Source organism: Diabrotica virgifera, chromosome 7 (genome assembly GCF_917563875.1).
Source record: "Diabrotica virgifera virgifera chromosome 7, PGI_DIABVI_V3a".
In the NCBI taxonomy this organism is placed as follows: domain Eukaryota; kingdom Metazoa; phylum Arthropoda; class Insecta; order Coleoptera; family Chrysomelidae; genus Diabrotica; species Diabrotica virgifera.
Window position 1 is genome coordinate 150947075 of NC_065449.1, and position 13546 is coordinate 150960620.

Below are 13546 nucleotides of genomic sequence, written 5' to 3' on the forward strand. Positions count from 1 at the left end.
TTTCTGCTTCTTAACGATGTTAGTTCCTTAATACAAGCCCCTGCCAAACATAATATTTATACGGATGATCTATTTAGTCACTTACTTTTCGGGTAAAGTAACAAGCTCCATTAGTACACTTTGGCAAAATACCATTGATAACATATGTCACTGGTCTAACAAAATTGGTTTAAGCTTCTCACTCACAAAGACTAAAGTAATTAACTTTAGCAAAAAATATAAGCAAACTCTTCCACTCATAACATTAAAAGGGCATCCACTACAAGTAGTTGAAAACCACAAATTTTTAGGGGTCATTTTAGACAAAAAATGAACATGGAAGACGCATATAGAAAAAACCAAAGCCAGTGCTGCAAAAAGTATAAATCTTTTAAAATCATTAGCCAATCGCCAATGGGGAGCCGAAGAAGAAGTACTGTTAAGAGTATACAGAGCCCTAATACGATCTAAGTTAGACTATGGATCTATATTATATATGTTTGCCCCTAAAACTTATTTAAAATCAGTAGATACAATTCAAAACATTTCATTAAGAATATGCCTCGGAGCCTTTAGATCTAGCCCCACAGAAAGTGTATATGTCGAATCGTGTGAACCCCCTTTAAATATTAGAAGACAACGTCCATTAAACTCCTATTTTGCCAAGGTCTCTGCAAATCCTAATCTTGCCAACTGATTAAAAATATTCAATTAACGGGAGCACACAGTTCAGCTATTTCCAATTCATCTCTACAGTTCCTATTGCCACTCTTAGAAAATATCGACCTTAATCTCACCACCAAGAAGTAGAACTAGTGGAAAAGTACATTTACATTTACATTTACTTGGGTCATGAAATTAGAATTGGCAGAGATAACCAAACATGCGAAATAAAAAGAAGATTAACTCTTGCTTGGGCAGCCTACGGAGCTCTGAGAGACATATTTAGGAGCAGTATACCGATCGGTTTAAAAAGACAAGTGTTTGACCAATGTGTGCTACCGGTAATGACATATGGAGCAGAGACACTGACTCTAACCAAGGCAACAGCGTCGAAAATGCGGGTTGCTCAAAGGCGCATGGAAAGATCCATGCTGGGCGTAACTCTACGGGATAAAATAAGAAATGAAGATCTCAGACAAACAACCGGTATCGCAGATGTTGTAGAACGTATCACCAGGCTCAAATGGAACTGGGCAGGACACGTCGCCAGGCTGAAAGATTCAAGATGGGCACGAAGGCTGATGGAGTGGAGACCAAGAGAAGATAAACGAAGTAGAGGAAGGCCGCCTACACGATGGACAGATGATATCAGGCGGATTAGTAAAAACTGGCAAAAATCAGCACAAAACCGTGAAGTGTGGAAACAATTGGGGGAGACCTATGTCCAGCAGTGGACGTAAATTGGTTGGATGATGATGATGAATCTCACCACCCCCATTATTCAGCCCAATACTCCACCTTGGCTAAAAATATTACCTGCCTTTAACGTAAATTTGTGCAGACATAAGAAAATGGAAACCTCCACGATACTCATGATACAAACTTTTAACGATATAATTAATAAAGGCAAGTTTGATAACATAATGTTCACAGATGCATCTAAAGACGAAGATAGTGTAGGATGTGCTGTTACTTCCACAAATAATACACTAGCCATGTGTAGACTACCCAATATGACTAGTATTTTCACAGCTGAACTCTACGCTATACTCAAAGCTCTAGAGGTTCCAATGCAGGGTACCAAAAATTTAGCAATCTGCACAGACTCATTATCATCCATACATTCAATTAGAAAAATTTATACAACAAATCCAATAGTTAATAAAATCCATGAAAAATGTTTAAAAAAAAACTTGCTAAATTAAATACTTTAGTTTCGATTATATGGAATCCTTCACATGTTGGTATCAAAGGAAACGAGAATGCTGACCACGCAGCAAAGGAAGCACGTCGCTCTGATCTTACAGATGAAAATATCCAGTTTTTTTTTGAAAAATGGCTTTGGCAGAGCTAATTAGCCAGAAAATATCCAGTTGTTTCAAGACATAACAACTGAAATCAAAAAGTTATCTACCTCAATGTGGCAAAATCAGTGGAGCAAGTGCACTACACAATTAAAGTCTATCCAACCAAGCATTTTAGGACCAAGACTGGTAAAAATGGAAAAGGAAACCGAAGACCATCATCAGAAGGCTCAGAATTGGGCACACCAGCCTAACCCATGGATACTTGATGGTTCCCGAAGAACCTCCAAACTGCCAACACTGTAACACTCGACTAAGTGTACTGCGCTTAATTGTGGAGTGCAACCACTACGCAGCAGGACGGACCAAATATGGCATCCACGGAAATTTGTGTACTATTTTACACTCTAAAAGCAAATTGTGTAATTTGATACAGTTCCTTAAACATTGTAAAGTATACCACCTACTGTAAATTTAACTTAATTATTTATTGTTATTGTAATGTTACTTGTGTCAATGGCCGCAGCAGCCGAGACACGTTAATTGAAATAAAAAAAAGTCGACCTGTCCGAGCGTTTTGCTTATGTGCTAAAAATAAATAAGTTAATAAGGGGGTAACACTTATTCCAGCGCACTGTATGTACTAGACAAGGCGGAAACGGCAGGTCTGTTGGAAAAAATATTCCCATGGGGTAACACTTATTCCAGCGCACTGTATGTACTAGACAAGACGGAAACGGCAGGTCCGTTGGAAAAAATATTCCCATGAGATTTTTTTGCATAATCACATTCGTGAGACATCCCAGAATAAGGTTCAAGAAGTCGCCCACGTGAAAAGTGGTTCAATTTTTTTTAACAATTTTTTTAATCAAATTGCAAAAATCAATATTTTTGGCTCAGACAATTTTTTTTTTAGGTTTTTTTGGCCATTCTGGACAAAAAAGGTCTCTTATAATTTTTCTCTAAAGTTAATCTTTTTCGAGTTATAAGCGATGTAAAATTTGAAAAACGCGAAAATGACCTTTTTTAAGACTTAATAACTTGGTTAAAAATTATTATTATGACAGTTAGAAAGTGACTAAATCAAAATTTAAAGCCTCCGCTACATGATGCTGAAGAATTCTGTGTTATAAATTTATTACTAAGCTGTTATTTTTAATTAAAAACAATGGGCGGTTAGATCGTATTGACGCGGCTGTAAATGTGAGTGCAAGTAAGATGCACAATTATTGGACTGCCGGAATGGCATCTCTCTGGCACTCAGCATTTACGCCCGCCTAACACGTGCATGGCGCTCATTATTATTACTTAAAAATAACAGCTTAGTAATAAAATAATGACAAAAATTTCTTCAGGATCTTGTAGGGGGGGCATCTTTGATTTAGTCACTTTCTGACTTTCATAATAATAACTTTTAACCTAGTAATTAAGCCTTGAAAATCGCCATTTTTCGTTTTTTTTTCAATTTTAAATTGCTTATAACTTGAAAACGATCAACTTTATTGAAAAATTATAAGAGACCTTTTTTATCCAGAATGGTCCAAAAAACCTACAAAAAAATTGTTCGGGCCAAAAATATTGATTTTGCAATTTGATTAAAAAAAAAATTTGGACCACTTTTCACGTGGGCGACTTCTTGAACCTTATTCTGGGATGTCTCACGAATGTGATTATGCAAAAAAATCTCATGGGAATATTTTTTCCAACGAACCCGCCGTTTTCGCCTTGTCTATATAATAAAAACACCAATTTATGTACATGTAATGATAAAAAATTTATTTGTAACAACTCTTCAAAAAAGAAGTTTTTTATATTATAACAAAATCAAAATATTTAAATAATACTAAGATGAATTGGTGTCTTTTCGTGATAGCATTTTATGGTTTCAAAGGCCGTTTCGGGTCCATTTGCTTGTTGCTTAGCACAGGTGCCGATCAATTGGGCAGCAAGAGCTGGATCTTCTAAGGCAGCACCCACTTTGGCTTTGAGAACTTCCACTTGAATTTCACCGGCATCGTTTTGGAAACCGATCTTCTTGGAGACGCAGAAGATATGTGCTTTTAGCTTGTCGTCATTGGCGAAATCTCCTTGTCTTGCCTTTTGAACCAATTCGGGATTAACTCCGGATTCCGGAAGACATTCTTTGTGGAAACTTTTGATCTTCTCAGCTTGTTCGGGAGTAATAGCTGCCTAAAACGAAATAATGAGTTGTAGAATGCAGGGAAACAAGAGAATGCTTTATATGAGGGATTAGTCCAGAAAACCACTGCGCATCCGCTACGAAAAATATTCCGATTCGGATTTTTTGCACAATCTTACTCAAAAAGGACCGCTTTTAACAAATTTGCATGTTGCCAGGACCAAAAGTGGGTCAAAAATTTTTTAAACGTTTTTTTTTTGTTTTTTTCCCAAAAATTATTTTTTTTGCATGGAACAAAGTTTTTTTAGGTTTATTGGATTATTCAAAACAGAAAAGGTCTTTAGTGACTTTTCTCTAAAGTTGATAGTTTCTGACATGTAAGCGATTAAAAATTGAAAAATAGCGATATCGGCCATTTTTAACCTTCAAAAACTATGTGAAAAACTTAAAATTTGAATGTTGCCAAGGTAGGTAGATATTCTTTAAACATCTATTGATGAAATCCCGAAGAGTTTTTTGCAATACAGTATTCAAAACTCCTTTGTTTTTTAATTTCTAATCACGCGTGCGCGACACTATTTTCCACCGTTGCATGTGTATACGGTATGGTGCAAATGAAAGGAATAAATTCGTTATTTCGTAAATCGGCGACTTTAAGGAAAAAACCCGAAACAGGTCGATTTTTATTTTTAAGTTATGATATTGTGGCATATATGGGATACTAGTGACGTCATCCGTCTGGGCGTGTTGACGTAATCGATAATTTTTTAAACGAGAATAGAGGTCGTGTGGTAGCTCATTTGAAAGGTTCTTCAATTCTCTATTCAGTAATGTAAACATTTACATAATTATTTATACAGGGTCTCCAAAATTTTTTTATTAAATTAAATTATTTGACAAAAAAAAGAAGTAGAAGGACACCCTGTATAAAGAATTATATAAATGTTTATATTACTGAATAGAGAACTGAAAACCTTTTAAATGAGCTAACACACGACCCCTATCCTCATTTAAAAATATCATCGAATACGTCATCACGCCCAGGTGGATGACGTCACTAGTATACCGTATATGCCACAATATCATAACTTAAAAATAAAAATCGACCTGTTTCGGGAAATAACTAATTTATTCCTTTCATTTGCACCAAACTGTCGGTGGAAACGCCGCACGGTTGATTAGCAATTAAAAACAAAGGAGTTTTGAATATTGTATTGCAAAAAACTCTTCGGGATTTCATCAATCGATATTTAAAGAATATCTACCTACCTTGGCAACATTCAAATTTTTAGTTTTTCACATAGTTTTTGAGGGTTAAAAATGGCCGATTTCGCAATTTTTCAATTTTTAATCGCTTATATGTCAAAAACTATTAACTTTAGAGAAATGTCACTAAAGACCTTTTCTATTTGGAATGATCCAAAAAACCTTAAAAAACTTTGACCCTTGTAAAAACAAATAATTTTAGGAAAAAAACAAAAAAAAAACCGTTTAAAAAATTTTTGACCCACTTTTGGTCCTGGCCACATGCAAATTTGTTAAAAGGGGTCCTTTTTGAGAAAGATTGTGCAAAAAATCCGAATCAGAATATTTTTCCTAGCGGATGCGCAGTGGCTTTCTGGACTAATACGTATTGGAACAAGTTTTATAGCAAAGTTTAGGTCATAACAATAGTACAGTCGAAAAAATGAAAGAATACCCATGAACGATCACATCAATCACATATTATTAAGATAATTAATAATCTATCTATCTCGTTTGTTATTTATAGAAAAAGAACAGCAAATACAAAATATGTGATTGTATGTGATTAATGTGATCGTTCATGGGTATTCTTTCGTTTTCCCGACTGTATATTGTACGACAAGTGAGAAAAAATATATATTTCTCACAAGCGCAGAAGTTTGTTGGCACAAGCCGAGGCACGAGGGAGAATTGCGAAATTGCGGAGATTTGCGGTTTGTTGCCGCAAATCAAGCGATGGAGAAATATGCCATTTTCTCATGTTTTGAACACTGTACTTTTTCTATGGATGCGGTTTTGTCAATAGTTTAAACTTCAAAATTAAATAATTTACGTGCTTTTAGATATATTATATGCATAAATTGAAATAAAATACATATACATGTAGGTATTATTATTCTTAAAATTTATAAACGTTATTTATTTAAAATTCTAATTGAATGTTATGCTGGAACAACGTTGTAAACGCCAAATCACATTTTGTTGGCAAATTGAAAAAAACACTTTATAATTGATTAAGTTGAAAAAAAAAATATTTATGAGTGTAATATGATAGATTATAGGATGCATAACATTAATATCAACAAAAATAACCTTAGGTTATACAAAACAAACATTTATTTACATATATGCGATAGTTTAATAAAACAACGTGTTAAATCCGCGTCGGTTAAAACGTTGTTGTGTGGAAGTAAGGCGGTTAAAACGTTGTTTTAGAAATAAAAAATGAAGTACACCTGAAATTAAGAAACGTGTTTTCCCTCTATTAATTTGGGTAATCACTGACTTGGTTACACTAACATCCATTTTAGCTCGAAATGACAAATTATACAATTGAAAACGTTGATTTACAAAACACTTGCAGAAAAGTTGGCGCGAAAAACGACCCACTGTAACACATACAACGTTGTTACACCGAAAGTTGAAGGTTGACTAATTTTCAAACTACCAAAATAGGCAAAATTAAGTCTGATAGCATTCGCCACAGTCAGCAGTACATTCTTTTGCACATTTAGAACGTTGTTCCATGGAAAACCCACATATGAAAATATTGGCGGTTACAACGTTGTTCCAGCATAGCATTCAATTAACAGTTATTTTTGAAAAGTTTTGAAAGGTGATTCTTGTAAGTTTTGCTTCAACACATTTTGTTTGACAACATTGGTTGTGTTTGTGTTGTGCATGGTACCATGGAAACGGCGATCATATGTATGCACACTGCAGAGAACCCGCGAGAAAAAATATTTATCACTGCAATGGCTGACTTTTCTCACTGCGTGAGAAATTTTTAGTTTTGAATGTATGTAATTAGTGAGATAAGTGACACATTGTATAGCATCCATAGAAAAAAGATATTTTCAAGATAGTATTTGATTCATATGAGGGGATCATTGTTTAAATAATTAAAAATTGGCAATTCTTGTACAAAATTTACTTTTTCAACTGCTGCTGTATTTATGTTTTTATGAGGGATAGTAAGATTATTTTCTGCAAAGCTGAAGAAACAATTATTCATATAAGACTTACTAAATTAAATTTGACCCTTAATATTTAAATAATTGAAAATATTGAAAAGCAAATTTGCAAAAAATATTATTTGCATTCTAAATATGCACTATAATACATTTTGTTTTTCAGAAAAAGTTGCGTTGTGGTCCAGTATAAAGCAGAAAAAAACTGGTTGAAAAGTATTCCGTAGTTTATGAGATATTAATTTGTTTATTAAATAATAATATTACCATTTTTTCAATTGAAAAACCGCGGTTGTTGCCGATCGCGTATACAACTTTTTTAAGGTCTCATTTTTTTTTGCTTTGATCTATATTTTCCACAAATACATTGAAAAAATTGTAGGATATTTTGATTAAATAATGGTTTTTGTAGTGACCTTAAATAAAAACGATTTTCATAAAAACGATTTTCCTACAAATTGGTGGAGTTGTTTGCAATATCTTCCTAAATAAAAGACCAATTTTTCATGTTTTTCTTTTAATTTGGGGTGCAATATAAAAGTAATAACATCTGGATGACCTCTTTGCAATAAATATTAATTGATTTGTTATAAACAATTTTTTATATTTTTTCTCTAATTTTATGATACATAAAATTTGGCACAAAATATAACCACAAAACAGGATCAAAACGAATTTTTATATTAAAAAGCAAACCCCAATTATTTTTCAGTTTTTTACCCATTCTAGAGACGGTGTTACCTTTTTTGAAACATTCTGTATAAAATTGTATCTAAAAAGTGAAAAAATGTGGTTTTTTATTTTTATAAAAGTACGTTTCAACAATTTGTAAAATTTGAAAAAATTCAGGGTGAAATATTATGCAAAAATACACGCTATATATATTTTTTCCGTGAAAACGAATATTTTAGTCTTTTTAGATTGATTTAAAATTTCTATTTCATTGATTAAAAATTCAAATTTTCCGCCAGAAATTAAGAAAAAAAAATTCAGACAGAAATTTTTCAAAAGCTACAACTTTTCTATTTAAGGTTTTTCGCTAGATCTTTATGCGGCTGAGATAAAAAATAAAAACCGAAAAAATTTCAGAAACTGAGTTTCTCTAAATGTGCTGCAAGGTAGCCTATAATATGGAATTCGCATCGAGTTATGGGCATTTTTCATCATCTTACCCGGCTAAGCACTTTATTCAAGAATTGAATTGACTCATTGTAGATACTAGAATCATAATATGGAAAATAAAGTATGGAAAGTATGACGAATAGAAACTAGACAATTAGAAAAAACTAGGTACTTTTAAATAACGTATTTTACATATTATGTTTCGCCAGTCATTAAGTACAAGACAATGCGAAAGTGGCCGAAGAATAACAAATACGGCATAGAAATGGATATGTGTTGAGGCAAACCACATAGGTATACATATGCATTCTATAAATTCGAAAAAATATTTCGGAATACGTATCTAACAAATTAATGATAAAATAGGTATATAAGATAAAATAAATCAGGTAGAATACCAATAATATACTTAACGAATTAATAAAGTTTGTAATAGTCAAATCGCACACCTTCAATTGTGCCACAACTGCAAAAATTTGAATTTTGGGTTAAGGCTGTAAAGTATTGCTTATATAATGGCCCATCTAATGCAATACAGCCTGAACTAAAATATTGTTTTGAATAAGTATAAAGTAAGTTACTTCGGTATTTCACTGTAGGGTTTTTGGAGGTTTTGAAAATGCAATACGGCCATAACTGGGAGATGTGGCGATAATATACACTGCCACAATACAACCGATGTAATTCAATACGTTCAATACGGCCACAACTGCAAAAATCATTTGATTTTTTCATTATATTGCCGCCGTATCTCCTAAGTATTGTTTTATAAATGACTTTCTTCACAATGCAATATCGCCATAACTATCAAAACAATAATAACGTTTTATTTTTAATAAATTGTAATAAGATCCAGCCAATAAGTGTATAATTTACTACCTAAATTGTAATTTTGAAGCCAGTCACTCTCAAAATAAATTATTTACAGGGCATAACGCATTTACTACATAACGTTTTGCTCATTTCTCGAGAATATTGTGTTTTGCACTTGTGGCACTATTGAACTAGGTGTGCGAAATATGTAATATATTAAATATAATAGTAAATATTTAAATATATACATATATTTAAATATATACAAATATACACCCGCTAAAAACAGCAAGAAAACTAGACAACGCAGAAATGGAACAATAAAAACGGATATAAAGTTTGCATCGATAAAATAAATAAACTAATAAGAGAAATAACGAAGTAAGTAATACTCAAAGCGAAAAGTAAAATCATAAGAGCAAAAAAACTTAGAAAATTCTGCAGAAAATTCTCCGAATCATGATAAAAACATTTTTATAACTTTTTAAAGTAGCAAAAATAGGACAAAAATTTAATAAATGAGGCGGGGAGTCAACAGAAAAAAATAGAGAAAGAGTCACACCAGAGCTCAATCCTCTTAATACCGTAGGTATCTGGGATGAGTGAATTTTTCCTTTAGAGGGAGTGAGAGGTGAGAGCCGTATGGCTAAATCTGGATAATAATAATGATTGCAAAAACAAAACAAAAACTGCAGAAAATAAAAAAAGTGTAAGATGGAGATTGACGGTATACAAAGGGTTGGAGAGAACAGTTGAGTATGGAATACAGAGACAACTGTGAAAATCCTTAGTAGTAGTAGTAGTAGTAGTAGTAGTAGTAGTAGTAGAAAAAAGCCTTAGATGACAATATCTGAGAGACAGAGCTTAATGACGATTTTAAATCGGAAGACGTTGAACAGGTTAACCCGAGATATTAATAGTACAAATAAAATATCGTGAAAACTTGCATTTTTAACTTCCAGATATAACACTGTCAATTGTTCGGATTGAATCAAACACGTGATATACTATAAGGCAATTGTCAACATATAACACAAATACATAATTTTTAATTAAAATATATTTAAAAACAAAGGGAAAACTAATTCACAATGGGCATTTTAATTAAAATCATTTATTATAAACGATAATAATTTGTATTAAGTTGTTGAATAATTTAATGATTTATTACTTACATTTGCATAGTAAACAGCAAAGACCAAGCTAAAAACCAAGAACTTCATGATGACTCTTTTGTATTATTATTATTACTTAAGCAAACAATATTCAGTAATGTATAACATAATCCTTTGCCTCCTTCCTTATATATATGTACATACTATTTGCAAACACGGTTGTCAGAGGCTTGGTCAGGGTCGGACCAACATTTTCAATATCATTTCATAATGTTCAACATTTTCTATGGTATAATTTTGTATTGTTATATTTGTCTGGTCTTGGCTAATTACTTGCATTTTATCATGTTTAAGCCTATCGCTCCGGAAACTACATCTAATTGTTGTATTATTTCATTAGGTTCTTGGATATTATCTATTGGCTATTAAAATTATGTCATCTGCAAATCTCAAATGGTTTAAGTAAAATTCGTGGTGAATAGTTTAAGAGAAATTGTGTCTATTTGTTTTACTCTCCGTTGTAGATTTATAGAACTAAAAGGAGGAATCCGCCAAGGAGACTTGCTCGGCCCATTATTATTCAATATGGCGATGAATCAAATAATTCACGAAGTAAGAAAAGGACATGGATACCATATGGGGCGCATAAAATCATCATTAAGGGTGGGTGGCGTAGGGTTTGCAATCAACATTTCAAGCACATTTTGTTACAGTATGGTAAAAATATTATATTTTTAAATTAAATAAATAATGGCAGGAACTCGTAAGTGGCAAGATGATTTTACAGGAGACCAACAAAACGAATCATTTTTCATTTAGAGCGTATCTTATTATTTTTAGTAGTACCGTTCTCTGTAATTTAAAGCCTTTCGGAAATTTTCTCAGCTTTAACCGCTGGTTAACCCATATAGCACACAACGTCCGATGGACGTCCATATAACGTACATTTAAAGTCCAAACGTCCATGGACCAAAACTGGACGTACTATGTACGTACATTACGCGACATCCATTGGACGTTTGATTTCAACGTACATTGGACATCCATTTGTGGTCCATGGAGATTTTACACAAAACGCGACTATTAATATGAGTAATTATATAGCTTCTTGTTTTAATCAAAGTAATACATATTATTAGTAGAATATAAGGAGCTTCTAATAAATGTAGTCACATATTTTTCATCATCGAATTAAAACACTGAACCACTAAAATTATTTTAATTAAACCTATATAATATTAGACGATGATAAAATGATCGTAAACTTTTTCAGTATAACGGTGCTACATCGATAAATATAGACCTTACAATGAATAGACACTATCAATTTAAATCTTAAATGTGCATTTTGTAACTGTTAAATTTCCCACCTTACAATATTGTCCTGCATCAAATAATCGAATGTCTTTTTAAATAGTTACCTGACACGGTGCGGAGTGACATGTTTGTTTCCTAACCCTCTTTTCTATGTGCATGCTTCATAGGCCGTCATTATTTGAATCTCGTTTTTATTAAATTATTACATTACAATACATCTTGTGATAATACCTTTGTGTTTGCTGTTTATCGTGCAAGTGCAGTCGTGCATTAATGAAGTTCCTATACTAAAGTATATATAATAAAGTTATAATAAAGAAAAATAGAAAAAGGTCTTTGGTGTATTATTTTAAAGTATAAGGTTTAGTATTATGGGAACTATTTCCTATAAAGGCTTTTTGCTATGTATTCACAAAATTTGGATACTAGATTGCTTTGTGAAAAGTGCAAAGTGTCCTACAAATGTCCATAAGACGTACATTGAATGTACATCAGATGTAGATTGAACGTACATTGAAAGCTCCAACAACGTTCGTTGGACGTCCATTGTACCTTAGCGGGACGTCCATTGGACGTTCCAATGTACACAGATGTACGTCCATTGGATGTCCATAAAACGTACTTGTGCTATCTGGGAATAGGTGCCGCTACACTTATTATAAAGCGAAAACCAAAGTAACTCATTCTATGAAAATTTTTCAGTTACGAAGTCCTGCCTTTCCACCGTCGATAACCATATTCAGTATAATTCATACAACACACAAAAAAATTCAAGGAAAAATATTGAAAAACAAGCCTACAGTGGAAAATTTTTAAAGACAACTCAAAAGCAATGGATTTTGCGGTGAAGATCAGAACTCATCATTTGTTCATGGTAAACAAATATTAAAAAAGATTTTATTAGCTTATAAATTTCTCGAGGTAACGCTGTCGAATTTTTGTATGTTCATCGATTTTTGACTTTTTGGTATCACTCAGAAGTAAAAAAAAAAACGAATTTTTTTGCAAAAAAGGGTCTTCTTCTTCTTCTTCTTCTTTTTATATAGACATTACTCTGTCTGTTTTTCAATGTGCCTCCAGTAAGTTGTCATTCCATCTTTTTCGTGGTCTTCCCACTGATCGTCTTCCTATTGGGGAACCGTCTCTCGCCGTCCTTACTACTCTATTTGTTGTCATTCGGCTTATGTGGTCGTTCCATTCTACTCTTCTGCTTTTCACCCAGTTATTAATGTTGTCCACCTTGCATCTCTTTCGTATATCTGCACTTCTAGCTCTATCCCACAGCGTCTTACCATCGATTTTTCGCAATGTTTTCATCTCTGCTGTTTCTAGCATTCTTTTTGTCCTTTCCGTATCAGGTCGTGCTTCTGCAGCGTATGTCATTATTGGTCTGATGACTGTTTTGTAAATTCTGCCTTTCACTTCTTTTCCGATGTTTTTATTTCTCCATATTGTTTCATTCAGGCAACCTGCGGCTCTGTTTGCTTTATTCACCTGATCTTCCACTTCTGTTTCGAGCTTTCCGTAGCTGCATAATGTGATGCCTAGATATTTAAACTCCATGACTTGTTCTATTATTTGACCCTCCAGCTCAAATTTACACCTTATTAGATCTGCTGTTACAACCATGCATTTAGTCTTTTTTGGGGAAATTAACATGTTAAATTTTCTAGCGGTTATATTAAATTCGTGCAGCATACGTTGTAAATCATCTTCACTTTGAGAGATTAGTATTGCTTCGTCTGCATAGCAGATTATTTTAAGTTATTTTTCTCCCATTTGGTATCCTTTTTTTGTTCTTACTTTTTTTATTATTTCGTCCATGATCAGGTTGAACAACAGAGGACTCAGGGAATCTACCTGTCTTATCCCATTGCC

The 13546-nt window shown here is 33.0% G+C and overlaps 1 protein-coding gene across 1 annotated transcript; it reads right to left on the minus strand.

Annotated features, from left to right (window-relative positions):
• Positions 1-3695: 3695 nt before the first annotated feature.
• Positions 3696-10570, minus strand: LOC114335825 (uncharacterized). The gene is made up of 2 exons (XM_028286117.2): positions 10412-10570; positions 3696-4136 (listed from the first exon to the last, which is right to left on the minus strand). The coding sequence occupies exons 1-2, from the start codon at positions 10457-10459 to the stop codon at positions 3780-3782; spliced, it is 405 nt and encodes a 134-aa protein (XP_028141918.1). The 5' UTR covers positions 10460-10570; the 3' UTR covers positions 3696-3779.
• Between the last annotated feature and the right edge of the window lie 2976 nt (positions 10571-13546).